This window comes from Enhydra lutris, unplaced genomic scaffold (assembly GCF_002288905.1).
Source record: "Enhydra lutris kenyoni isolate GAN:26980312 unplaced genomic scaffold, ASM228890v2 scaffoldscaffold13, whole genome shotgun sequence".
In the NCBI taxonomy this organism is placed as follows: Eukaryota; Metazoa; Chordata; class Mammalia; order Carnivora; family Mustelidae; genus Enhydra; species Enhydra lutris.
Window position 1 is genome coordinate 47,203,025 of NW_019154097.1, and position 27,125 is coordinate 47,230,149.

The 27,125-nt window shown below is 54.5% G+C and overlaps 3 protein-coding genes across 4 annotated transcripts in view; 1 reads left to right on the top strand and 2 right to left on the bottom strand.

The window, feature by feature from the left end:
• LOC111145681 (NADPH--cytochrome P450 reductase) overlaps nt 1-7,326 on the top strand; it is a 59,634-nt gene extending 52,308 nt beyond the window's left edge. For both annotated transcript variants that reach the window (XM_022500776.1, XM_022500777.1), the window contains exons 4-16: nt 523-651; nt 2,254-2,403; nt 2,922-3,046; nt 3,341-3,430; nt 3,768-3,866; nt 4,805-4,921; nt 5,024-5,142; nt 5,243-5,424; nt 5,517-5,666; nt 5,882-6,152; nt 6,256-6,401; nt 6,472-6,557; nt 6,637-7,326. In XM_022500776.1, coding sequence (XP_022356484.1) covers nt 523-651; nt 2,254-2,403; nt 2,922-3,046; nt 3,341-3,430; nt 3,768-3,866; nt 4,805-4,921; nt 5,024-5,142; nt 5,243-5,424; nt 5,517-5,666; nt 5,882-6,152; nt 6,256-6,401; nt 6,472-6,557; nt 6,637-6,781 — 1,809 coding nt within the window. In that variant the 3' untranslated portion in view covers nt 6,782-7,326. The remainder of the gene's footprint in view (nt 1-522; nt 652-2,253; nt 2,404-2,921; nt 3,047-3,340; nt 3,431-3,767; nt 3,867-4,804; nt 4,922-5,023; nt 5,143-5,242; nt 5,425-5,516; nt 5,667-5,881; nt 6,153-6,255; nt 6,402-6,471; nt 6,558-6,636) is intronic.
• A 1-nt stretch (nt 7,327) lies between these two features.
• Nucleotides 7,328-13,099, bottom strand: LOC111145682 (transmembrane protein 120A). Its single transcript, XM_022500778.1, has 12 exons — nt 12,945-13,099; nt 11,242-11,360; nt 10,882-10,998; nt 8,979-9,038; nt 8,687-8,782; nt 8,523-8,612; nt 8,280-8,345; nt 8,117-8,178; nt 7,910-8,002; nt 7,752-7,816; nt 7,598-7,666; nt 7,328-7,516 (listed from the first exon to the last, which is right to left on the bottom strand). The coding sequence occupies exons 1-12, from the start codon at nt 13,023-13,025 to the stop codon at nt 7,403-7,405; spliced, it is 1,032 nt and encodes a 343-aa protein (XP_022356486.1). The 5' UTR covers nt 13,026-13,099; the 3' UTR covers nt 7,328-7,402.
• A 1,376-nt stretch (nt 13,100-14,475) lies between these two features.
• The window catches only part of LOC111146130 (serine/threonine/tyrosine interacting like 1), a 60,177-nt gene continuing 47,527 nt past the window's right edge, over nt 14,476-27,125 (bottom strand). Inside the window, exon 9 of the mRNA XM_022501535.1 lies at nt 14,476-14,672. Coding sequence (XP_022357243.1) covers nt 14,541-14,672 — 132 coding nt within the window. The 3' untranslated portion in view covers nt 14,476-14,540. The remainder of the gene's footprint in view (nt 14,673-27,125) is intronic.

Here is a 27,125-nt window from a genome sequence, read left to right on the forward strand (position 1 = left end):
ACAGGAGGCAGGTGGAGGGAAGAGCGCGGGAGCCCATCCGCTGGGTACCTTTCCTGTCACTAGACTTTTGTGAAGAGTATTTTGTAATCACGCACGGTTCTCCCCGTGGAGACTGACTTTTGCTCTACTTCTGGCTGGTCTTTTCCCCTCGCGTGTGCGTGAGTATAAACACGCACAGACACACACCCGCTGTGGGTTGAGAACAAAGTAGGAGTACACAATACGTTTTGTTTGGTCTTTTTTTTTTTAACTGAACATTACATCGTGTTTTCTCCTGTGTCATTTAATAATCTGTCCACACTGTGATCTCCAGCAGCTGCTTGTCTGGGTGGCCTTCGTCACTGACAGCCACAGTTGCCATGGCAGCAAGAGGACCGCCCCAGAGTGACTTAGGAGGACTTGAGGCAGGATGGAAGGGGGTCCCCCTGGAGGGACCCCACCGGCCCTGCGGTCACCTGGAGGCTCTGGTGAAGCCTGTGGCTCATGGTCCCTCACTGACACCCCGTGTCCGGCCTTCTCTAGGGCAGGAACATCATCGTGTTCTACGGCTCCCAGACGGGGACGGCGGAGGAATTTGCCAACCGCTTATCCAAGGATGCCCACCGGTACGGGCTGCGGGGCATGGCCGCGGACCCCGAGGAGTATGACTTGGTGAGCACTCCCTGCCCCCCGGCCTTTCCAGTAGCGTTGGTAAAGGTGTCTGGAGCATAAAGACGTGTAAGGGACTGAGCCAGCCCAAGGGACGGACAGGCATGGGCATCTTCTGTCATTGGTCCAGGCCTGGTGGCCCCGGGTCTGCAGGTGTGAGCTCCCGGGGCCATGCACCCCCAGCCTTCCCTGCCGCTCACATCACGGCTTTCCCAGGCTGGCTGGCGCTGGGAGGTGGGACTCAAGCCACTAGTGGATTGGGTGGGGCTTAAAAACTGAACGGGTCGGGGCGCCTGGGTGGCTCAGTGGATTAAGCCTCTGCCTTTGGCTCAGGTCATGATCCCAGGGTCCTGGGATTAAGCCCCGCATCGGGCTCTCTGCTCAGAGTGGAGCCTGCTTCCTCCTCTCTCTCTGCCTGCCAAATACATAAATAAAACCTTTAAAAAGAAAAAAACTGAACGGGTCCTAGCAGTCCAGGGAGGAAGTGTTTTCCGCCTCTCCTCTGTGCCCCCAAACTGTGGCGGCAGGGGAGGTGAGGTGGTCCATGCAACCCCGGTGGGGGGGCCATCTCACGGAGCCCTGCAGCGGGGCCATAACATGAGGTTATAGTAACTCATGTATTAACCAGAACAGGGCAAGAAGGAAGAAGCCAAGGGAGCCTGATAATTGGGGGTTAAGGCCGCCTGTTGGGAGCTACGGCCGCCTGTTGGGAGCTACAGTATGCCCCTGTCCCCTATCAGCTGTCCTCAACACAGTGCTCTGCCAGGCTACCCAGGCCTATCTGCGGGACTTGGCGCTCAAGTCCTTTTCCCTGCCTGCAGCCTCTCTCAGAGAGGGGTGCCGCGCGGGCTTGCCTTTCTCGGGTGCCTCCTGGCATCGGCTCTTCATCCTTCCCCGAGCATGGTGATGGAAACTTCCAGCTGTCTGCTTGCCTACTGATGGGGGTAGGAGAGCCGAGACCAGCCCGGCCCCAGGTAGAGGCAGCGGCCAGGGTGCAGGGGGTCCTGGGAGAATCCGGAGTTGCCTTCCTGCTCGTCCCCTGATGGGGTCCTTCCTGCAGCTCCCGAACCACACTGCTCAGGGCCCTTTCTCAGACCCACGCTCCTGTCCCCCGGCTGCCCTACCCCCAACCTTCAGTCTCGGTGACCCACACCGCCCCCCAACTCTGCCCACAGCCCTCTGTTAATTTGGCCAACAGTTGGTTAGGGCCCCACTGTGCTCCTGGGACTTTGTGGGATGAGGAGGTTCTCCCCCAGGGGCTGAGGCCCGAGGCCCAGGGAAGCAGGTTGGGAACGGCTGCTGGCTCCGTACCCAGGCCCTTGCGTGTTTTCATCTGTCTGCTGTTCCTTTCCTCTGGAAATGCATCCTCTTCTCCACTCAGAACTAACTGTCCCACTCACCAGTTCACATGCCACCCTCCTCCATGCAGCCCTTCATGACTGCTTGGTGCCCCTTCCTGAAGGACTCCCTTGCCGTCCCAGAGCCTGTGGGACATGGCAGCTGCCCCAGGCAAGGCCTGGGCTCACCTGTCCGCATCCAGCAGGCGCAGACCTGACATGGCTCAGTCATGGTCGCTGGGCCCGGGCCCTGCTCTTGTCTCCCCAGGCCGACCTGGGCAGCTTGCCGGAGATCGAGAACTCCCTGGCCGTGTTCTGCATGGCCACCTATGGTGAGGGGGACCCCACGGACAATGCCCAGGACTTCTATGACTGGCTCCAGGAGACCGACTTGGACCTCTCTGGAGTCAAGTATGCGGTGAGTCACCCCCGCTTCCCTGCAGCAGCCTGCCCAGCCTGTGGCACCTCCCCTGGGCATGTGGCCTCCCTCTGTATCCAAGCAGAAAGCCTCCCCTTCCCACCTCATTCTCATCAGCCAGGATTGAGAACAGGGGGCTTCAAGCTGGGGGGTACCTGGGGGTGAGACCTGGGGAAGGCTGCTCCTGGGACAGCCCTCTTGTCTGCCCCCCCCCACTTTGCTCCCAGGGACACTGGGTGCAGGAGAATACAGGCGAGAAAGGTGGACCAGGCTGGCCCAGATTCGGCTGGGCCAAGAGCACCAGGGGGGGGGGGGGGGTGAATTGCCTGCTGCCCCACCCAGGGTTGAGGCTTAGAGGCTGTGGGTCACCAAAGCCCAGCCACTTCTAGGGGCCAAAGTGGCTCACCTCACAGTGCCAGATGTCTGTCAGCCATGGAGGCCTGAGCCTGTGGCATGAGGGGTGGGGGTACTCATCCCTGACCCCGGACCTGGCCTCAGACCTGCCTCTGTCCACACAGGTGTTTGGTCTTGGCAACAAGACCTACGAGCACTTCAATGCCATGGGCAAGTACGTGGACAAGCGGCTGGAGCAGCTCGGCGCCCAGCGCATCTTCGAGCTGGGCATGGGCGATGACGATGGGAAGTGAGTGCCTGGTCCCCTGTCCCGGAGCCCACGGGGTCAGGGGGTTAGGGCCGACTGTGCACACGAGGGGAGGGGAGCGCAAAGCCACACCTCAGCAAGCCTCCTGCCAAGCGTCGCCCAGGGCAAAGGAAGGCGGTCCCCATCCCTGTCCCCCTTTTTGCCTTGCCCCCTCCTCTCGGCCAGCCTGGCGCAGAGGGAAGCTGCCCGGCGCCTTGTGTTACATCCCTGAGCGGCCCTCGGGCTGCGTGGGGCCGGGGGCTCCCGAGGGCTGGGCTCATTCCCTCTCGTCTCCAGCCTGGAGGAGGACTTCATCACATGGCGAGAGCAGTTCTGGCCGGCCGTGTGCGAGCACTTCGGGGTGGAGGCCACCGGAGAGGAGTCCAGGTGAGATGGTGCCCGTGGGCTGGGGGAGAGCTGGCCTGGTGGGGTCCCAGCGAGGACACCAGAAGCCAGGAGCAGCTCAGGCACAGCACGAGGGCCCCAGGTCCCAGCACTTGGGCTCTGCCCGCAAGTGCTGGGTGGCTGGGGGGCTTCCTTATGTTCTTATGGAATGGCCTCGAAGCCTGCGGCAGACTGGGCTGCCCCGGCCCTCCCTGCCTAGTCAGCTGGCTTTCCTTCCCACCACCGCTAGGCCCTCCCCCTGGAAGGTGTGGTCTCTGTCCCTGAGGCAGCCTCCCTCCTCTCAGGCCCCTCCCCATCTCACCCTGTCTCCCCTTCCCAGCATCCGCCAGTATGAGCTTGTGGTCCACCCAGACATAGACCCGGCCAAGGTGTATGTGGGGGAGATGGGCCGTCTGAAGAGCTACGAGAACCAGAAACCGTGAGTTGAGCGCGCACATGGGGGCTCTGGGCACCCGGAGTACCTGGCAGTCCCGTGTCCCTTCACCTCCACCCTCACCTGGAGCGGGCAGGGGTGGGGGCACCCACGATTTCATCCCCACCACTCAGGAAGGCATAAGGCCTAGAGCAGAGAGGCGGAGGCTGCCCCGGCCTCTCCCAGTGGTCCCCCAGGCCAGGCCACAGCAGCTGGGAGACGGGCCCTGCACCATTAGCACTTCCCATGACACAGCTCCGTAAAGACCCTGGGGCGGGGAGGCCCAGATCCGCGCCCCAACCGGGACAGCGTGAGTCTAGCCGAACTTTGGCAGAAGGACTCACCTGCCTTAACACCCAGCTCGGTATCTGGACTTTGTGTCTAAACACAGCGTTCCTCTCTTGGGCCCCTGACTCGTCTTACCCCTGGGTGCCGCCCAGGGTAAGTCCCCCCAGTATCCCCAGGATTTTAGACCAGCAGCCTTGCTTTAAGAGGGAAGCACACATTTCAGTGACTGTGCAGGGTTCAGCTCTGTTGGTGCCCGGTGCAGGGCACGCAGGGTGAAGGAGGTCTGCTCCGCGGTTGCCGGGGGGCCCGGGCCCCTCGGTCTGGGGGAGCCATCGTCAAGGGGGTCTGGTTCTCCTGCACACACAGCCCACAGGTAGTGTGTGGAGGATCTCCCTGGGTTTTAGGGACCAGCCTCTGTTTCCTGATCTGCAAACAGGGAACCGATAACCTAGCTCTGCCCGCTTTGGGGGGGTTGTGGGGGGCACTGCTTTGGATCGGGCTGGGAGAACCTTTTACATAACTGGGAGAGCCTTGCTGGGGCCCTGGAGGTCAGCTCTGAGGTTCCCTGTGTCCTGTGAAACCCGAAGGATCCCGTGGGGGCAGGGAGATGCGGGCAAGCCCTGGCCAATCACAGAACCTCTCCCTTCCCCACCCAGCCCCTTCGATGCCAAGAATCCGTTCTTGGCCGCGGTCACCACCAACCGGAAGCTGAACCAGGGAACCGAGCGTCACCTCATGCACCTGGAATTAGACATCTCCGACTCCAAACTCAGGTGCCGGCGGCTGCCCCTGCCTCAGCCCGCCCGGGGCCTCCGAGCTGCCTTCGCCACCGGCCCAGACCCTTTCTGAGCCCCACATTCCCCTCGACCCCCCAGGTATGAATCCGGGGACCACGTGGCCGTTTACCCAGCCAATGACTCTACCCTGGTCAGCCAGCTCGGCGGGATCCTGGGTGCCGACCTGGACGTCATCATGTCCCTGAACAATCTCGACGGTGAGTCCCCAAATCCACGGCCCACCCCCCACCATCCCGGGTGCGGGAGCAGACCCACAGGTCAGTGGCCACTGAGCCTGGTCGTCCTCTCTCCCCACAGAGGAGTCCAACAAGAAGCACCCCTTCCCCTGCCCCACGTCGTACCGCACGGCCCTCACCTACTACCTGGACATCACCAACCCGCCGCGTACCAACGTGCTCTACGAGCTGGCCCAGTACGCCTCCGAGCCCTCCGAGCAGGAGCAGCTGCGCAAGATGGCCTCGTCCTCGGGCGAGGGCAAGGTGGGCCCTGCCCTTCCGCTGCCCGCACCGGGTGCTGCCGCCTCGGCCGTGTGCCCCGCGCCCGCGTCTCACCCCGCTCCCGTCCTCCCCAGGAGCTGTACCTGAGCTGGGTGGTGGAGGCCCGGAGGCACATCCTGGCCATCCTGCAGGACTACCCGTCCCTGCGGCCCCCCATCGACCACCTGTGCGAGCTGCTGCCCCGCCTCCAAGCCCGCTACTACTCCATCGCCTCGTCCTCCAAGGTGCGGGGCCGGCTTTGGGGGGACGGGGGTGCTCCGGGCCTTGGGGCTGCTGACGGCGCTCGGCCTGTGTCGAGCCGGCCAGGTGGCTGCTGGGCAGAGGCTTCCGAGGAGCCGTGGGGGCCGCAAAGGGCCCCCAGTGGGGGGTTGGGGGGGACACCCCAGTACGGAGGAATCTCCGGCAACGGGCGTGCTCACCCCTGCCCCGCCCCCACCAGGTCCACCCCAACTCCGTGCACATCTGCGCTGTGGCCGTGGAGTACGAGACCAAGGCCGGCCGCGTCAACAAGGGCGTGGCCACCAGCTGGCTGCGGGCCAAGGAGCCGGCCGGGGAGAACGGCCGCCGGGCCCTGGTGCCCATGTTCGTGCGCAAGTCCCAGTTCCGCCTGCCTTTCAAGGCCACCACGCCCGTCATCATGGTGGGCCCCGGCACCGGGGTGGCCCCCTTCATCGGCTTCATCCAGGAGCGGGCCTGGCTGCGGCAGCAGGGTGAGCGCACGTGCCCCGGACGGGTCCCGTGGGGTCGGGGGCACACCCCCACCCCTGCCCCGAGGCCCCACCTCACCGCTGCCCACCACCCCTGCCCCCGTAGGCAAGGAGGTCGGGGAGACGCTGCTGTACTACGGCTGCCGGCGCGCCGACGAGGACTACCTGTACCGCGAGGAGCTGGCCTGGTTCCAGAAGGATGGCTCCCTCACCCAGCTTAGCGTGGCCTTCTCCCGGGAGCAGCCGCACAAGGTGAGGCCTCGGCCGGCCCCCTCGCCGCGGTGCCGGGACCGTCCCCCTCACGGTACGCCCTCACCCCCAGGTCTACGTGCAGCACTTACTGCGGAGGGACAAGGAGCACCTGTGGCAGCTGATCCACAAGGCCGGCGCCCACATCTACGTCTGCGGGTGAGTGAGGGCGTGGTGGGGGGGCGAGGCCGGCCCGCCCGTGGGGGGCCCTTGCCCAGCGCTTTCCTTCCTGCCCCAGGGACGCTCGGAACATGGCGAGGGACGTGCAGAACACCTTCTACGACATCGTGGCCGACGGGGGGGCCATGGAGCACGCGCAGGCTGTGGACTACGTCAAGAAGCTGATGACCAAGGGCCGCTACTCCCTGGACGTGTGGAGCTAGGCCGGCCCCGCGGGCCCCCCAGCCCAGCTTCCTGGGGATCCCCACCCTCGCTCCCTCCCGCCAGTCTCCTGAGGGGTCTCCGCAGGGCCCCGCTCCGGGAGGCGGGCCGGCAGCGGGGACCGGTCCAGGCCCCAGGGCACGGGGTGTGTGTTTGGGGAACACTCAGGCCCTGTGGGCTGTACAGCCGGGCTCTGTGTGGCTCGGCCAAGCCCCAACCCCTCCACGTTATTTTCAATGACTGTAAATAATTTTAAATAATCTCTGATCCTTGGAATAAAGTTCTGTTTTCTGTATTTGGCTATTGCTTGAGTAGGTCTGGGGTCTCCGAACTCAGAACCCGGAGAGGCCATGCGGTGGTGGCGCCGAGGCCCCGCCTGACTCTTCGGAGAGCACACACCTCGGGGCGCCTCTCTGTGCCACGCTTCCTTTTTTCAGGCTCTGGCCCCCCGCTCCCTGCAGGCCCGGCCCTCCTCTCCGGCGGCGCCTTCGGGGCCCACAAAACCCCAGGGAGAGCAGAAGAGACCCTCCCGCATGAGGCGAGGCCCTACCGCCCCAGCTAAGGGGACAGAAGCCCCTGCCGGGCCAGGGGCACCGGAGGGAGCCGGGCAGGCAGGCCCAGGCTCATTCTTTCTTGCTCCCACGCCTCTGACTGTGGAATTTCTGGTGCACGACCCGAAGGGTGGTGAAGAAGTTGCCGAGGAAGAGGAGGAGGAAGGGGAAGCCGCACATGAGCACCTGGGGGAGGAAGCGGGGTGAGGGCGGGGCCGGGCGGCCCTTGCAGCGTCCCCGGCCCCCAGCCCAGGGCCCCGGGCTCACCTGCCACTCCTTGCACTCGGGGTCCCGGGCCAGGCTGAACAGAGTCAGCGCGTTGAAAAGCTGCCAGAACTGGGAGGGATGGAGGGTTTCAGACAGAAGCCGGTGCCCGCGACGGCCCACAGCCAGTGCTGGGGACCGGGCAGGGACAACTTACGTGTCCGAAGAAGAGAAAGGGCAGCAGGAAGGTGAGGCCGCGCCACATCCAGGACTGGAAGCCCTCTGCGGGGGGAGGGGCGGACACGGTCTCAGCCCCGCGTGGTCGGGAAAGGCCCCCGTCAGGATGCCCGGGAGCGGAGGCTGCTCCTGACTCACCCACAGTGAGGTCCATGGTGTGCCTCTCGCCCAAGGCCCGCAGGCGGTATAGACAGCCGCTCTGGTAGTAGTACTGCAGGAACTGCACGAAGCCTGGGGCCGGGGAGCAGCGGAACTGGGCTGGGGCCCGAAGTCCCCACCGCCCCCCCAGCCCGCTCCCTGTGGGAGGGGGTTCCCGCGTGGAGCAGGGCCCCCCGAGACACTCACTCTGGTACATAGAGAAGGACAAGAACTGGTTCCGGAACTTCTGGTACATGAGGCCGTCGGGCCTAAGGCAGGAAGCGGAGAAAAGGGCAGGAAGCTCAGGGACACCCTGTGTCTGCCCCGCGGCCCCCCGCACCCCAACCCCCAAGCCCCGGGAGCCACTCACCACGTCAGCATGACTCCCGACAAGAAAGTGGACACGTAGTGATGGAAAACCCACCAGCCCTTGATCCTGTAGCGGGGAGTGGCTGTCACTCCCGTCCCCTCGGCCCCGAGGATCGGAGCTCGGGGACGGGATGCCAGGCTGCGGTGGGAGGAAGCCAGTCCCCCGAGGCCCGTGGCCCCCCGCCTCCCCGGGTGGCTCCGGCAGCCCCCCCAACCGCCCCGGAGCAGGCCCGGCCTCGCGCACCGGGAGCCGTTGTTGATGAGAATGCTCTCGCGGATGGTGAGCGTACAGTAGTACCAGACCAGCAGGAAGTTGAAGGCGGCGTCCGTCACCCTGCGGAGGGCACAGAGGGTGGGCGCCGGCACGGGCAGGGAGCGGGCTGCGGCCCCGAGCGGCAGGACACCCACCTGGAGTTGAGGAGGAAGCGGCAGCTGAAGGAGATGAGGATGAGGATGATGGTGAGGTAGAGCTTGAACTTCTCGTACTCGTCCTTGTAGGCGAACCTGGGTGGGCGCACACCCGGGGCACAGGCTGGGGTGCCGGCGGGGCCCACCCGCCTCCGCCCAGAGGGAGGCTCCTGGTCCGGACGGGCTTGCGCAGGCGGCTCGGGGCCGGCACCCCAGGGCCGAGCCCGGGAAGCGGGGGGCAGGACGGCGAGGACCCGGGAGGGTGGAGCGCAGGGCTGGGACAGCCACTTACTTAGCCTGCTTGCTCAGGAGTGTCACGTTGACGTTGCCCAGGACCAGGCTCAGGTACAACCTGCGGTGGGGACACCAGGTAAGGACAGGCCCCCACTGAGGGGAAAGCCAGTGGCACAGACCGGGGCGGGGGGCACCGGCCTTACCCTGACGCCCCCAGCAGCTTAAGGTTCTGACCTGGGGGGCAGTGCAGACCGGCTCCACAGGAAGGAAACATGGGGGCACAGCCTTTCTGCCCGCTCCCCAGGCCTGCTCCCGGGTAAACCAACATCTCCCCCCTTGTCTTCCTCCCAACCCCCAGCAGCCCACCGAAGGGCCTCCAGGGCGGCTGGGCTCTCCCACCCGTGGAAGCCGGGCCCATAGCTCCTATGGCCCCCGTGGGCCTGGGTGGGACTCGATGCCTGTGTGCACGCCCACCCCAGGGTTCCCATGGTCTCTGCGAACCTTCTGCCCCGAGTGCACCAGCGGACCTGCACCAGGGCCACAGCAGGGCCCCAGCAGGGCCCCCTCTCGGCCGGGAAGGGCCGCCTCAGAAACTGCTCGCGCTCTGACCCCGAGTGCCCGGCCTCCCAAGCTGGTTTCACCAGGCGGACCCTGGCCCTCACTGAGGCTTCCAGGCCCCCCGATCCTGGGCTCCTTTCCCGAGCCAGCCAAGTTCCCAGGGCCCCCTTCCGTGGCAGCCACTTTCTTGTCCACCCGACCACCCCCAGCCTCCTGCCGCCATCACTCCCACCAACGGAGCCCATCTGGCCAGACGAACCCCAAGAGGTGACCATGTCCCACGTGCGCACGACATGGCGCACCCACACATGACCTCTTGCTCCCACTCAGGCTGTGGGCACAGGTTCAGAGTGGTTAAGGGACTTGTCCCAGGCTGCGAAGAGACGATGCGGTACAGCAGGCACTTGGCCCAGCCGCCTCTCAGCATCGCCACCGGCTCCCTACACCATCCCCGCGGAGACCTTGTCAAACCCTCCCTCCAGGCTGACATCTCTGGGGGGTGGGGGGACCCTCCTCACCGGCTTGAAACACTCTCCCACTGCAAGTGAGAAGGGCCCACACCCTGCCCTTCCCACCTCCCCAGGGGTTTCCCTTTGCTGGGTGTGTGCTCCGAGGGCCCTGGCCCTGGCTCCCAGCAGGGAGAGGCGCTCCAGTCTTCCCTGGGTACCGAGTAACACCAACCCCCGAGCATCCGCTTCTGCTCACAGCTGAGCTTCTGAAGAGCTGCTGCACTTGCCTGGCCCCCCAGCTCTCTGTCCCCCCATTAGCAACCTCCACCTCCACCGTCCTGTGGAGCGCTCCTCCCCTGGACTCCCCGGAGACGCTGCCCCTCCTGTGTGGCTCTTGACCCCCCGGGCCGTCTGATCTGAAGCTACTGGCCACCCCTTACCCGTCGTCCCCAGGGACATGGCCCTTCGCAGCCGTCTTACTGCCCCAGGCCTCCGCTGGGTGATTTTTACTCACCCTGGGGTTGTGCACTGGCCCCTGCCATCCCCCTCGGTGACTGTGGCTGACCTGAGGGTCGCTCTGCCCAGCCTGCCGGGCCCGAAGCCGGGCTTCGCCTCCTGTCTCATCACCACCTGCCGCCCTGAGCTCTGGCCACACGCGCGGTTTCCACCTTCCCGCGCCTGCCAGACTCCCTCCTCGATCCTCTCTGCTCTCCCTGACCTCCAAGCTGGGCGAGGCGTCCCTCACTGCGTTCCTCCACTCCCTGTCCTTTTGCCACAAAACACCCATCTCCGGGAGTTGTCACCGTCGCTCAAGCTGTCTCCCCAGCCTGACTGCTCGGCCTCCAGCGGGTCCAGGGACCATCTGCTGGCTGAGTGACAGAGCAGAGGAGCCCACGCTTCAGGCCGCTCTCCCAGGGGCATCTGGGCACTGGGCTTGGGGGAAAGGGGTCTCACCCATTCTTCTTGGGCAAATAGGCCTCCATGTCGAAGAAGAGGCCCTGGCGCTCCTTGATCTGGTTCTCCAGCTCCTGGGCGGCCTCCCTGGCCCCCGACTGCAGGGAGGGTTTGCATCTGTAGGTGGGGGCACGGAAGCCAGAGTCAGAGCGGCCCCCCTTCCCCCGGGGTATCACATAGGACACCTGCGGGGCAGGAGATGAACATGGCCCCACAGGGCGTGGGGAGGGGAGAGGGGAGAAGCCATGCCCTGGGACACACAGGAGTCAGTGCCTGCTCTCCGCCCACCACAGATCTGACCCCCAGCCCTAGGCCAGGGGGTATGAAGGCTTGGGGGGGGTCATGGGGGGGGGTCCTCACTTTTTCAGGTTAAGAGCGAGCTCCTGGAGCTGCTTCTTCTGCCGAGTGATGGCGCCGGTACAGCCGTTCTGCAGCTTGGTCAGCTCCTCCAGCTTCAGGCGGTACAGCCGGTGGGTCTCCTGGGGAGGGGGCAGGGGGCCAGAGTGAGCTGGGGGCCGGCCTGGTAGAGGGCGGGGCTCCCCAGGAGGGTCTGAGCGGGAAAGGAGTCAGCCAGCCGAGGGACCCCCTGAGATCGCCCTCTCCCCGAGGCAGGCCAGGAGAGGGGGCTCCCCCTGCAAGCCCAGAAGCTCTCACAGCACCCAATCCCGGAAACAGGCCAGGTCCCAGAAGCTTTGCTGCGTCTCCGCCCGCCTACTAGCTGTCCCCACCCCTCTCTGTCCCACCCAGAGTCTGGATTCCAGGCGCAAGGGTCTGCCTTCTGGACCAGTCAGGCTGCCTGAAGCCACTGTGGTTCTCTCAGCTCCTCCTGCCTGCCCAGCCTGCTGGTGCAGGGGGAGCCGGGGCTGTCCCAGCAGCCTGCCTCCCAGGTTAAAGGTCATCAGGCTTCAGCCCTTAGAACTCCTGCCGCGGAGACCAGTCCTTTTACCCCTCCCCGGCACCTTTGGCCCCAAGCCTCCCAGAGCACCTTGCCCTGCGGGGTGAGTTTCCAGAGGAGCAGCCTGGAGACAACCAGGGGCAGCGTGAGGAAGGTCAGGCCGGAGTGGCCAGGCTGCGAAGTAGGTCCGCCCGGCCCGGCACTCGGGCAGGAACCGTAGCCTTAGCAACCTTGGTCAGGCCTGGGGGCAGCAGGAAGGGGCTGGAAGCGGCCCAGGAAAGAGAAAGGCAGGACGAGCCCACAGCTGTCCGGGCTCTGTCCTTCCCAGGTCTTCTCATGCCCTGAAGGGGCCACCACGCCCCGTAAAAACCCAACACGGGCCACATCTGTCTGCCAACCACTTCTCTCCTGTCTGACACCGGCCGCGGTCTCCCTGCTGCCTCCCCCACAGAACCCCACAGTCCACACGAGCCAGATCCCCACGGTTCCTCCCATGGCTCCCTGGCGGCATCGGAAAGGTTCCAACCCGGCCCAGGCCCCTGAGCTCCCTGGAGGGTCTGGCCCACCCGCTTCTCCCCTCGCTCTCCTTCCAGCGGCCACACAACCCTGCCTTGGCGGGTGCTGTCCTTCACCCTGGACGGGCACCATCCCCACCCAGGCATTTGCCCTGGACACTCGCCCTGGCTGGGCCGGGCCCTCCGGACCGCTGCCCCTCCGGACCGCTCCCTCGCCGCACTCAGCCCAGACCCCAGCGCTGCCCCAGGGCGGCTCCAGCCACGCCGGCGCCCCCAGCATGTTTGCTGAGTGACTGACCCAAGGCTGCGCCCGGCCGGCTTCGACTCAGGCGGCCACTCTCCTGGGAGAGGACGGGGCTGGGTCAGGGCCGCTTTCCGGGGCCTCCACGAAGGCCCCTGGTGCGCCAGGCTCCGCGGGTTTCCGCCAGGGTCGCGGCCGTGGGGGCTGCGCCGGACACGGAACCCAGGCCGAGGGGAGGGTCCGGATAGGACCACCAGGACCCGGGGCCTCGCCACCCTCTGGAGCGACGCCAGGGTCCACGACCCTTGACCCCGAGCCCCCCACTACCTGACCCGCGGCTGCCCGCCCGACCCTTGACCTCGAGCCAGAGAGCCGCAGCTCAGGGCCGCTGGGCGCCCGCACCGGCACTCACCTGGATGCTCTGGAAGTCCTGCTGCAGCTCCTCCCAGTCCCGCAGGCAGTCCCCCAGCGGGCCCGGGGCCGGGAGATGCATGGCTGCCGGGCCACGCGCCGGACAAGCCGAGTCGAGGACCGCGCCGCAAGCCCGGCCCGCCCGAGTAGCCTCCGCCGCCTCCGCCGCCGCCCCCGACCGCTTCCGGGCTCGCGCCGCCGCCGCCACCAATGGGAAAAGGCCTGAGGCCGCCAGCGCACTAACCCCGCCCCCGGCCCGAGCCAATCGGGGCCCTGGGCGGGTCCGGGGCGGGGCCAAGGGCAGCAGGGGGTGCTCACCCCGCGGCGCTCTTCCGACCCGGGGCTGGCGCGGTGGTTCCCGGCCGGGACTACGCGTGTCGTGCCAGCCGCGTGCAACGGCCCACAGAGCGCCGGCCCGTCGTGCTGGCAGTAAACCGAGGCGCACGGAGGTGACCCCTGCCTCGAAGACTCTCGTCCTTGGGAAAGCGGAGCCTCTGCAGGGGGAGGATTCTGAACCTCTCTTCTACGCCGCGGCCGATCTTCCAGAGCCAGCAGACGGCTGGGCCTAACGCACAAGCTATTCCACATCGTGCCCCTGACGGAAACTTTCCAGGGCTCTGCCCTGGAGTCCCCAAACCACAGAGCCATCGCTTGCAGCCTTCCCAGTCTCTGTCCAGGCTCCTGTCCTCACTGATCCCAAGCCTGAGTCCACTGGACAGCCCTTACCTTAGAGCAAAACCCCACTCCTTGAGGGCTTGGGCTTCCATGCGGGAGAGGGGGGACTCCCCCCGCCTGCAGAGTCCTGGGAGGGAAGATGACCTTCACCTCTATGTCCCTCCCCAGCTGCACGCAGGGGGCAGGGAGTGTCTGCTGAATGACATGGGCATCCTAAATTCCCTGTCAGTCCCATCCTCTGCCCTCTCCCGACTGGGCCTGCGGGAGCAGCCAGCGCTGGGAAGTGCATTCTGAAGAAAATTCCCGTTAAGACCTGAGCAATTTCTAGAAACGGGTGTAGGAGATAGGAGGGGTGGAAATCTCTTCTTGAGGAACCCAGCCAGGACGAAACAATTTGGGAGGAAGGAAAGGAAGTCCGAACATGGCTTCGACGGGCAGAATGGTGGGGAGGGCTGGGACGCGGGGTGAGACAAGACTGTATTTGTGCCAGGAGCCTCCCAGAGCTGCGGAGCCTGGCACCTGGGCCAAGGCTGGGCCTGGCGGATCTCCACCCGTGCATGGGCACTTTGACAGCCTGTGAGCCAACCGAAGGCAGGGGGAACCCTTGGAGCTCCTCCCAGCCAGCCTCCGAAGGTCATGGGGGCATGTGGGAGAGCTGCTCAGAAGCCCGACGTTCTTCCAGAAGCAGCCTCCATCGAGCGGCGGGGGTGGGCCGGGAAAACCCTGAGACGGGGGTTCTCGCAGAGTCTGGGCAGAGAACACCGGCTCCAGGGTGTGGACAAGGAGTCCGAGAAGAACTGCAAGAGGCTGACACAGGACTCCAGGCGGCAAAGGCCTTCTCTTTCCACACCAACCCGGCTACACGGCCTGGCCCACTACCCCCGGGAGGCCCTCAGGACCCGGAGCTGGACCACAGAGAAGATCAGTAGAGTGGATCCAAGATGTCTGTGACAGAGTCTCCGAGGATGACCTTCTCCCACTCGGACAGCTGAGCCACCAAGCCCTGGCTGGGATGCACGTTGTTTTTGCATTTCTTGACATGGGCCCAGGACTTCTGTCAATGCAAGGAGGAGAAAGCGGACTTTGGGATGGGACCGGGGCCTTTCCACCTACATACAGTGGTGGCATCTGCCCAGGGGCCAGCAGCATGGCTTTGTGGCAGGACACAGAGGCAGCAGCAGGCCAGCGCTGATGCAAGAGTCATGGGAGCCACTCTGTCTTGAGCAAGTCCCTCTGCTGCTGGACACGGACACAGGGACCCCTCCTGCTTCAGATGGCCCCTGTGAAGCTTCAGACAATGTGGGTGAAAACTCCCGTGGGCAGGAGCGCACCATGGCCATGCCAGGCACACAACACGACCTCAACAAAGGTTTCCACTGTGAACGGATAAATTCACGGGAATGGGAAGAGCACTGTGAGGGGAATTCTCCAAAGGAGGGAAACTGAAGCCGCTTGCTTTCAAGTGTCCACCTTAAAACTCAGGAAGGTGGGGCGCCTGGGTGGCTCAGTGGGTTAAGCCGCTGCCTTCAGCTCGGGTCATGATCTCGGGGTCCTGGGATCGAACCCCACATCGGGCTCTCTGCTTGACAGGGAGCCTGCTTCCCTCTCTCTCTCTCTCTGTCTCTGCCTGCCTCTCTATCTACTTATGATCTCTCTCTGTCAAATAAATAAATAAAATCTTAAAAAAACAAAAACAAAAAAAACAACAACAACAAAAAAAAAAAACTCAGGAAGGAAGAGGATAAGCCAGTCTCCATCTAGACTAAAGACAGAGGAAAAAGGAAAAGGTCAAAGCGGGGCCTCAGCAAACGAGGAAGAGAAAAATGCACCCGAACATAATAAAGGCCATAGGCGACAAGCCCATGGGTAACATACTGGTGCAAGATGGAAAGCTTTTCCTCTAAGATCAGGAACAAGACAAGGATGCCAGCTTTTATCACTTCTGCTTAACATTATACTAGAAGTCCTAACCACCAAAGGAAGGAAGGGAGACAGAAAGGAAGTGGGGAAAGGAGAGAGGGAGGGAGGGCAACAGGGAGTCCAAATTGGAGAAGTAAAATTACCTGTTGGCGGAGGACATGGCTGTATGTGTAGAAAAGCTTTAAAGATTACACCGAAACAAAAATCTGTCAGAATAAATGAATTTAGCGGTGTTGCCCCATTATGAAATCCCACACTCCAAATCAGTTGCATGTGTATACATTAATGATGAAATCTGAAAAGTCAATTAAGAACACAATTCCACTTATAATGGCATCGAAAGGAATCCGATACTTAGGAATAAACTTAACCAAGGAGGTAAAAGACCCGTACCCTGAAAATTACGAAGCATGGTTGGAAGAAACTTAAAAAGACACAAATAAATGGGAAGACATCCTCTGTACGTGGCTTGGAAGACGGCACTGTCAGGATGCCAGGACTACCCAAAGCCTCTGTAGATTCAACACAGTCTCTACCAGATCCCAACAGCATTTCTTGCAGAAACTGAGAAACCCATCCTAAAACTCACATGGAATCGCAAGAGACTCCAAATGCCGAAACAATCTTGAAAAAGGAGAACAGCACTGGAATGCTCATACTTCCTGATTTCCAATCTCTGAAGTTATTACAAAACTACAGTGATCGAAACAGTGTGGTGTTGGCATAAAGACGGACATTTAGACCAAAGGAACAGGACAGACAGCCCAGAAATAAGCCCTTGCATGTACGGCCAAATGGCTCGAAAGAGAGTGCCAAAACCGGAGGAGGAGAAAGGACAGTCTTGTCAACAAAGCACGCTGGGAAAGCTCGAAATCCACACACAGAAGAGCCAAGCTGGACCCCTATCTCACAGCATGTGCAAAATCAAAATGATTGAAGACTTAAATGTGAGAGCTTCAACTACAAAAATCCTAGATAAAAACATAGCAGAAATGCTTTATAAGTTGGATTTGGCAATGATTTCTCTAAAACATCAAAAGCGCAGGTGATTAAAGAATGGGCAAACTGGGGCGCCTGGGTGGCTCAGTCGGTTAAGCCTCTGCCTTCGGCTCGGGTCATGATCCCAGCGTCCTGGGATCGAGCCCCACATCGGGCTCTCTGCTCATCAGGGAGCCTGCTTCCCCCCACCCCCTGCCTGCCTCTCTGCCTGCTTGTGCTCTCTCTGACAAATAAATTTTTTAAAAAATCTTAAAAAAAAAAACAAAAGGACAAAGTGGACTACATCAAAATAACGAACTTCTGCTTAGTCTCGGGAAACAAACTGAGGGTTGCTGGGGGTTGGGGGGAGGGATGGGGCGGCTGGTGATGGACATTGGGGAGGGTATGTGCTACGGTGAGCGCTGTGAATTTTGTAACTGATGATTCACAAACCTGCACCCCCGAAGCAAATAATACATTATATGTTAATTTTAAAACTTTAAAAATAACAAATTTCTATGCATCAAAAGACATGATCCAGAGTGAAAAGGCAGCCACAGGATAGGAGGAAACATTCCCAAATCATGTATCTGATTTACATTCAGGTGTTCATATGAAGAATATAGAAAGAGCTCCTCAAACTCAACCAAAAAAACCCAAACAATCCAACGCAAAGAACTTGAATAGACATTTCTCCAAAAGACAGATAAATGATCAATAAGCACATAAAAAAATTTGCTCAACACCACTAATCATTAGGGAAATGCAAATCAAAACTACAATGAGATACCACCTCACACCCATGAAGATAATTATTATATTTTTTAAAAACAAGAATACAACAAGCATTGGCAAGGGGGTAGAAGAACTTGAACCCTTCTGCACTGTTGGTGGGAATGTAAAATGGTGCAGCCACTATGGAAAAACAGTATGGAAATTCCTCAAAAAATTAAAAAATAGAGGGGCGCCTGGGTGGCTCAGCTGGCTAAGTGTCTGCCTTTGGCTTAGGTCATTTTCCCAGGGTCTTGGGATCGAGCTCCACATCGGGCTCTCTGCTCAGCGGAAAGCCTGCTTCTGCCTCTTCCTCTTCTCCCTCCCCCTCCATCACACTCTGTCTCTGGCTTTCTCTCAAGTAAATAAATAAAATCTTTTTTAAAAAATTAAGAATAGAGATAACATATAATCGAGCTATTTCACTTCCAGGTTATCTACCCGAAAGAACTGAACCCAGGGTCTTGAAGAGATGTTAGTACACCCGTATCAGCAGCAGCACTGTTCACAGTGTCTAAAACATGGGGGAACCCAAGCGTCCATCAATGGACGAACAGAAAAACAAAATGTGGCATACACACACCATGGAATATTATTCTGTCTTTAAAAAGAAGGAAATTCTGACACACGCGACAATATGGATTTTCTCAACAATTATGAGAAGTGATATAAACCAGGCAACAAAGAGACAAATACTGTATAATCCACCGATAGAAGGAGTCTAGAGTAGCTGAAATCACAGACACAGGGAGCAGAACGGAGGTTGCATGGCTCGGGGGTGGGGAGAACAGGAAGTTACTGTTTAATGGGTACAGAGTTTGTTTCACAAGACGAGAAGAGTTATGGGGATGGATGATGGTTAGAAAGTACTTAATACCACTGAACTGTACACATTAAAAAAAATGTTTTAGGGGCACCTGGATGGCTCAGTCAATTAAGCATCCAACTCTTGGTTTTGGCTCAGGTCATGATCTCAGGGTCATGAGATCAAGCCCCATGTCAGGCTCCACACTCAGTGTCGAGTCTCCTGGAAATTCTCTCTCCCTCTGCCCTGCCCCCCACTTGCACGTGCGCGCTCTCTCTCTCTCTAAAATAAATCTTTTTTAAAAAAAGTGGTTAAGATGCTAAATGTTACATTATGTGTATTTTAACCCAATAAAAAGAGAGAAAAAAACTACAATGAGATACCAGCTCATACCCATTAGGATGGCTATTATTTAATAAAAAAACAACAGAAAATACAAGTGCTGGTAACGATGTGGAGAAACTGGAACCCTTGTGCGCTGTTGGTGGGAATGTAAAATGGTGTAACTGGCATGAAAAATAGTATAGTGATTACTCAAAAAAGTAAAAATAGAATTACCATATGATCCAGCAATTCTACTCTGGATATTTACCCAAAATAACTGAAAGCAGATGGCCAGTGGGGCTTGTGTTTATGGGTTCAACAGCACAGCGGCAAAACAATAAATAATTCATCTCAGGGCTCAGTGCAAAAGGAGCAAACAGGCATACCTATCTTCTGGTCTTCCCCTGAAAAAGATGTATTTACATATTTTTAAGTCTGCTTCCAATCAGCCTGAATCCAGGTGCAGACTGAGATCCTCCCCTTTAGGGCACTAAAAAGGTCCTAGCAAACCTTCAGCTACTGGAAGCCACTAAGAACAAAGCAAGCTGGTTGGACAATGGGAAAGGTTTGAGAGACAACCATGAACTAGGAAAGGGTTGAACCAGAAGGTTCATTTCTGACACCAGGCCACTTCTTCAAAGGTGGCTGTTTTCCCTAATGCACAGACACCAACAGAGTCAAAGAAAATGAAAAACAAAAACAAAAACCAGGAATACAATCAAATGAAAGAAAAAGATAAAATCTCATAAAAACATCTTAATGAAATGGGGACAAGTGATTTACCAGATAAAGAGTTCATGTCATAAAGATGCTCACCGAGTTCCGAAAAACATTGCATGAACAAAATGAGAATTCCAGCTAAGAGAGAGAAAACATAAAGTACCAAACAAGTCACAGAGTTGAGGAATACAATAACTGAACTGAAAAAATACAATGGAAAGATTCAACCACAGACACATGAAGTGGAAGAAAAGGTCTGTGGACTGAAAGACAGTGGAGCGGAATCAAAGCAGGAGAAGAAGAGAAGAAAGATGGAAGGAAGGAAGGAAAAGAAAAAAGAAAAACAGTGAGCATATCTTAAGGGACTTATGGGCAATACCAAGAGAATCAATGTTAACATTACGGGGATCCCAGAAGGACAAGAAAGAGAAAGGGACAGACAACTTCTCTGAAGAAATAATACTGCATACTTCCCTAGCCTGGAAAAGGAAATAGATACCCAGAGTCCAAAGAATTCCAAAAAAGAGGCACCCAAAGAGATCGACACCAAGACCTATCACAATTAAATTGTCGAAAGTTAAAGACAAGGAGGGAATCTTAAGAGCAACAAGGGAAAAACAACTTGGTACACACGAGGGAAGCCCCATTAAACTCTCAGCAGATTTTCAGCAGAAACCCTGCAGGTCAGAAGGAAGTGAGGGGATATATTCAAAGTGCTGAAAGAAAAAAACCTGCCCACCAAGAATACTCTACAGAGGGGCACCTGGGTGGCTCAGTGGGTTAAGCCTCTGCCTTTGGCTCGGGTCATGATCCCAGGGTCCTGGGATAGAGCCCCACATCGGGCTCTCTGCTCAGCAGGGAGCCTGCTCCCACCACCCCACCTGCCTCTCTGCCTACTTGTGCTCTCTCTCTTTGTCAAATAAATAAATAAATAAAATCTTAAAAAAAAAAGAGAGTTGAAGACGTTATTCACCTCTAGACCAGCTTTATTGGTCTTTACTTCTTTAGGCTGAAATGAAATGGCACTGACTAGTATCAGGAAAACAGGCACCATAAACATCACTGATAAAGTAAAATTCAGAATAATCTAATATAGAGGTGGTGGGTTCACTTATAAATCTAGCATGAAGGTTAAAAGACAAAAATAGTATAAACAGCTGTAACTCCAATAATTCTGTAATGACATAAAAGACAAAAAGATGTAGATTATGACATCGAAACCACAAAACGTGGGGGCTGGGGAGTAAAAATGCAGAACTTTAGACTGTGTGCAAACTTAAGTTGTTATCAACTGAAGACAGACTGTTATAAGTTGTTTTATGTAAGCCTCAAAACCTATAATAGATACACAAAAGATAAAGGAATAAGCATTCCACTATGGAAAAACCACCAAATCACAAAGGAGGAGTGCAAGAGAAGGAAAAAAGGAATTACAGACATAGCCAAAAAACAGCTAACGAAATGGCAGTAAGTCCATACCTACCAATAATTACCTTAAATGTGAATGGACTAAATTCTCTAATCAAAAGATACAGAGGGACTAAATGATGACGATGTCCCATCTATATGCTGCCTAAGACACTCCAGATGTTCAGACACACACAGACTGAAAGCGAAGGGACGGCAAAAGATATTCCATGCAAATGGAAACCAGAAGAAAGCTGGGGCTGCTATACTTATATCAGAAAAAATAGACCTTAGGGAGCCTGGGTGACTCTGTCCATTAAGCTTCTGCCTTTGGCTCGGGTCACGATCCCAGAGTCCTGGGATCCAGTCCCACATCAGGCTCCCTGCTCGATGGGAATCCTGCTTCTCCCTCTGCCTGCTGCTCACTCTCTTTCTCTCTCTCTGACAAATACATAAATAAAATCTTAAAAAAAAAAAAAAAAAGAAAGAAAAAGAAAAAATAGACTTTAAGACAAAGACTGTAATACAAGACAAAGAATGTCATTATGTAATGATAAATGAATCAGTTCAACAAAGAGATATAACATTTATAAATATTTATGCACCCAACACAGGAGCACCTAAATATTATATTATATATTAAATATATTTATTTTATAGTAAATATTAACAGACCTAAAGAGAGAAATAGACAGCAATATATTAATAGTAGGGGACTTTAATACCCCACTTTCTTTCTTTCTTTTTTAAGATTTTATTTATTTGTTTGAGAGAGAGAGAGCATGAGAGGGGAGAAGGTCAGAGGGAGAAGCAGACTACCCATGGAGCTGGGAGCCCAATGCAGGACTCGATCCTGGAATTCTGAGATCATGATCTGAGCCAAAGGCAGTCACCTAACCAACTGAGCCACCCAGGTGCCCTAATCCCCCACTTTCATCAACAGATAGGTCATCCAAACAGAAAATCAATAAGGAAACACTGGCCTTAAATGATACAATAAACCAGATGGACTTAACAGACATTTACAGAACGTTCCATCCCAAAGCAGTAGAATACACATTCCTCTCAAGTGCACATGGAACAGCCTCTAGGACAGATCACATGTTAGGCCACAAAACAAATCATAATAAATTTGAGAAGACTGAAATATTATCAAGCATCTTTCCTAGTTTTATGGTATAAAACTACAAAGTGATTATAAGAAAAAATTGGAAAATGCACAAATATATGGATATTACTGAACAACCCATGGGTCAATGAAGAAATCAAAAGAGAAACCAAAAATATCTTGAAGGGTGCCTGGTTGACTCCGTTGGTGGAGCATACAACTCTTAATTTCAGGGTTGTGGGTTCGAGCCCCACACTGGGTATAGAGAGTACTTAGAAATAAAACCTAAGAAAGAAAAAATGGAAAGGGAAAGGGAAAGAAAAAGAAAAAGAAAAAAAATTGGCCTCGAAGTCTCCATCAAAAAAGCGTTAGCACTAATGAACAAATTCAGTAAAGTTACAGGATACAAAATCAATGTACAAAAATCAGGTGCAGAGCACCTGGGTGGCTCAGTCGGTTGATCCTCTGCCTTCAGCTCAGGTCATGGTCTTGGGGTCCTGGGATCGAGCCCCGCATCGGGCTCTCTGCTCAGTGGTGAGCCTGCTTCCCCCTCCCTCTCTGCCTGCCTCTCTGCCTACTTGTGATCTCTCTGTCAAATAAATAAATGAATAAAATTTTTAAAAAATCAGGTGCACTTCTATGCATTAAAAATAAACTATCGGGGCGCCTGGGTGGCTCAGTGGGTAAAGCCTCTGCCTTCGGCTCAGGTCATGATCTCAGGGTCCTGGGATCGAGCCCCGCATCGGTCTCTCTGCTCAGCGGGGAGCCTGCTTCCTCCACTCTCTCTCTCTCTGCCTGCCTCTCTGCCTACTTGTGATCTCTGTCAAATAAATAAATAAAATTTAAAAAAAAGAATTTCTTATTAAAAAAAATAAACTATCAGAAAGAGAAATTAAGAAAGCATTTACAACTGCATCAAAGAGAACAAAATACCTAGGGATAAATTTAACCAAGGGGGTGAAAACCTGTACACTGAAAATTACAAGACTTTGATAAAAAGAAACTGAGGAAGAAACAAATAAATAGATATTCCATGCTCATGAATTAGAAGAATTAATATTGTTAAAATGTCCGTACTACACAAAGCCATCTACAGATTTAATATAATCCCTATCAAAATTCCAATGGAATTTTTCACAGAAATAGAACAAACCATCCTTTTTTTTTTTTTTTTTTTTAATTTTATTTATTTGACAGAGAGAGAGAGATCACAAGGAGGCACAGCAGCAGGCAGAGAGGGAGGGGGAAGCAGGCTCCCCGCTGAGCAGAGAGCCTGATGCGGGGCTCGATCCCAGGACCCTGGGATCATGACCTGAGCCGAAGGCAGAGGCTTAACCCACTGAGCCACCCAGGCGCCCCATAGAACAAACCATCCTTAAACATGTATAGAACCATAAAAGACCCTCAAGTAGCTAGAACAATCTTGAGAAAGAAGAACAAAGCTGGAGGTATCACGTCCTGATTTTGAACTATATTACGAAGCAATAGTAATCAAGGCAGTATGGTCTGAGCATAAAAACATACACCAAGATCAATGGAACAAAATGGTCTAGAAATAAACCCACACATATATTTTCAATTAATTTATATGACAAAGGAGGGCTCAGTTGTTAGGTGTCTGCCTTCGGTGCAGGTCATGATCTCAGGGTCCTGGGATCGAGCCCCAAATCAGTCTCCCTGCTCAGCGGGAAGCCTGCTTCTCCCTCTCCCACTCCCCCTGCTTGTGTTCCCTCTCCCGCTGTGTCTCTCTCTCTCTGTCAAATAAATAGACAAATCTTTTTTAAAAAGTTATGACAAAGGAGATGAGAATATAGAGTGGGTAAAGATTAGTCTCTTCGATAAATGGCATTGGGAAAGCTGGACAGCCACACGAAAAATAGGGAAACTGGACCATGTCTTACTCCATGCACAAAAATCAACCCCCCAAAAATTAAAGGCTTGAGTGTTAAGACCTGAAACCATAGTGCTTGGAAGAAAACATATCCAGTAAGCTCCCTGATATCAGTCTTGGTGATGATATTTTGGATTTGATACCAAAAGCAAAAGTAACAAGAACAAAAATAAACAAGTGGGACTACATCAAACTAAAAAGCTTTTACACCATGAAGGAAACCATCAACAAAGTGAAAAGGCAGCCTATGGAATGGGAGGAAATATCGGTAAATCACACATCTAATAAGGGGTTAATATCCAACATATATAAAGAACTCTTGCAACCCAATGGGGGAAAAATCTGATTTTAAAAAGAGCAGAAGATCTGAATAGACATTTTCCCAAAGAAGACATATAGATGGTCAAGATGTACTTGAGAAGGTACTCAACATTACTTATCATCAGGGAAATGCAAATCAAAATCACTAATGAGGTATCGCCTCACACCTGGCAATATCTCATTTTGGCTGTTACCAAAAACATAAGAAATAACAAGTGCTGAAAAGGGTGAGGAGAAGAGGGAACCCTTATGCACAGCTGATGGAAATATAAATTGGTGCAGCTACTAGGAAATTGTATGGAGGTTCATCAAAAAATTAAGAACAGAACTACCATATTTGATCCAGGATTCCACTTCTGGGTATTCATCCAAAGGAAACAAAAATACTAACCCAGGGGCGCCTGGGTGGCTCAGTGGGTTAAAGCCTCTGCCTTCGGCTCAGGTCATGATCCCAGGGTCCAGGGATCAAGCCCCACATCGGGCTTCGCAGGGAGCCTGCTTCCTCCTCTCTCTCTCTGCCTACTTGTGATCTCTGTCTGTCAAATAAATAAACAACATCTTAAAAAAAAATACTAACCCAAAAAAGTATCTGTACCCCATGTTCACTGCAGCATTATTCACAATAGCCAAAATATGGAAACAACCTAAGTGGCCAGTGACGGATGAATGGATGAGGAAGATGTAGAATGGAATGGAACACACAACGGAATATTATTCAACCATTAAAAAGGAGGAAATCCTGCCATTTGTGACCACATGGATGGACCTTGAAGGCATTATGCTAAGTGAAGTAAGTCAGACAGAGAAGGACAAATATCATATGACCTCACTTGTATATAGCACCTAAAAAAAAAAAAACCAAAAAACTTAACTCAGACACAGAGACTAGAGTAATGGTTGCCAGAGGTAGGGGCCAGGGCTGGGCAAAATGGGTAAAAGTGGTCAAAATGTACAAACTCCCAATTACAAAATAAATCAGTCCTATGGATATATACAGGATGGTGACTATAGTTAATATTGTATTGTTTATTTTAAAAGTTGCTAAGACAGTAGATCTTAAAAGTTCTCATCACAAGAAAAAAATTTTTTTAACTATATGTGGTGGTGGATGTTATCATTTTATAATGATCACTGAATTGTTGTATACCTGAAACTAATATAATGTTATGCATCAATTATGACTTAATAAAGAGTAAAGCAAAAAAAAAATTGAATACAGGATCTCAAAGAGATATTCATACACCCATGTTCACAGCAACATTATTCATAATAGACAAAAGGTGGAAGTAACCCAAGTGCCCATCAACAGAAGAAGGGATAAATAAAATGTGTGTATATATACAGATACACACACACTGGTATGTACCTGACAGAGCAACAGTGTATGTGAGGCAAAAAGTGACAGAACTGCAAGGAGGAACAGATGAATCCACTGTCACAGAGACTTTTATCCCTTCTTTATCGGTAATGGACGGATAGAACAGGCAGAAAATCAGTATGACCACAGCTGAACTCGACGGCACCATTAATTAACTCAATATAACTGACATCTGTTATACTGAAATAGTCCATCCAACAACAGAACACACATTCTTCTCAAGCTCAAATGGAACATTCCCCAAGATGAATGTTCATCTAAATCAATCATCTAAGCTTCCCTCTTGGGAAATGAAAAATAGAAGAGTAAATGAAGCCCAAAATAAATAGGAAAAAAAAAAGGAAATAATAAAAATTAAAGCAGGGGCGCCTGCGGCTCAGTTGAACTCTTGGTTTCAGCTCAGGTCATGATCTTGGGGTCGTCAGACTGAGCCTCCCATCGGGCTCTGTGCTCAGTGGGGAGTCTGCTTGGGATTCTCTCCCTCCACCTCTGCTCTTCCTCTCTCTCTCTCTCTCAAAAATAAATAAAATCTTCAAAACATAAAAGCAGATATCAATGACATTGAAAACAGAAAATCAACAGGAAAAGAAAATTCAGTGAAACCTAAAGCTGGTTCTTTGGGAAAAAAAAAAAAAAAAAGGCACAGGATGCCCTGGTGGCTCAGTGGGTTAAGCCTCTGCCTTCAGCTTGGTTCATGATCTCAGGATCCTGGGATCGAGCCCTGCATCAGGCTCTCTGCTCAGCCAGGAGCCTGCCTCTCTGCTTACTTGTGATGTCTCTATCAAATAAATAAATAAAATCTTTTTTTAAAAAAGCCTCAAAATTGAGAAGCCTCTGGCCAGGTTACTAAGAAAAAGGAAGAAAATACAAATTATTAATATCAGAAATGAAAAATGAGACATCAGTACAGAGCCCATGGACATTAAAAGGATAATAAAGGAATACTATGAACAACGCCATGTCCACATAGAATCTAGATGAAATAGACTAATTCCTTGAGAGACAAAATCTGCCAAAACTCACACAAAAACCACACAATCTGAATAGGCCTACATCTATTAAAGAAATCGAATCAATAAAAAAAAAGATCTTCCAAAAGAGAAAGCACCAGGCCCAGAGGGACTCACTGGTGAATATCACATACAACAGAATAGTATTCAGCCTTAAAAAGCAAGGAAATTTGAACACATGCTGTAACATGAACGAACCTTAAGGATATTATGCTAAGTGAAATAAGCCAGTCACAAAAGGACAAATGCTATGTGATTCCACTTATATGGGGTAGCTAGAGTAGTCAAGTTTATAGACACAGAAAGTAGCATGGTAGCTGCCAGGGGCTGGGGACAGAAGGGACTAGAGAGATGCTCTTCAATGGACACACGGTTCCCGTTCTGCAAGATGAAAAGAATTCTGGAGACTGGCTGCACCACAGGGGATGTATTTAACACTGCTGAACTGTGTGCTTAAAAATGACAGAGATGGGGGCGCCTGAGTAGCTCAGCGGTTTCAAGCCTCAGGTCATGATCCCAGGGTCCTGGGATTGAGCCCCGCATCGGGCTCTCTGATCAGCAGGGAGCCTGTTTCCTCTGCTCTCTCTCTGCCTGCCTCTCTGCCTACTTGTGATCTCTGTCAAATAAATTTTTTAAAAAATCTAAAAAAAAAAATGACAGATGTGATATGTGCATTTTGCCATTATGGGGGAAAAAAATCCAGGGTACCCCAGGCAGAGCTACGTAGTTGTAAGGTGTATTAAGTCCTGGTCAGGTCAGATTGGGCCTTTGAGGACAAAGTGTAACCATGTTCCCCCATGCTGACGGCTCACAACCCCTTTCCAGCCCACAGAGCACCTGCTGGGACACAGCGAACACCTGTGGGTAGAAGAGG

What these genes read in the sequence shown, in the direction of transcription:
- LOC111145682 (XM_022500778.1), bottom strand. Translation starts at nt 13,025, where the DNA reads ATGCATCTCCCGGCCCCGGGCCCGCTGGGGGACTGCCTGCGGGACTGG. An exon ending in AGGACTTCCAGAGCATCCAG is followed by an intron (nt 11,361 to 12,944) that starts GTGAGTGCCGGT and finishes CCCCCTCCCCAG; the next exon opens with GAGACCCACCGGCTGTACCG. An exon ending in CTCGCTCTTAACCTGAAAAA is followed by an intron (nt 10,999 to 11,241) that starts GTGAGGACCCCC and finishes CCCCACCTACAG; the next exon opens with ATGCAAACCCTCCCTGCAGT.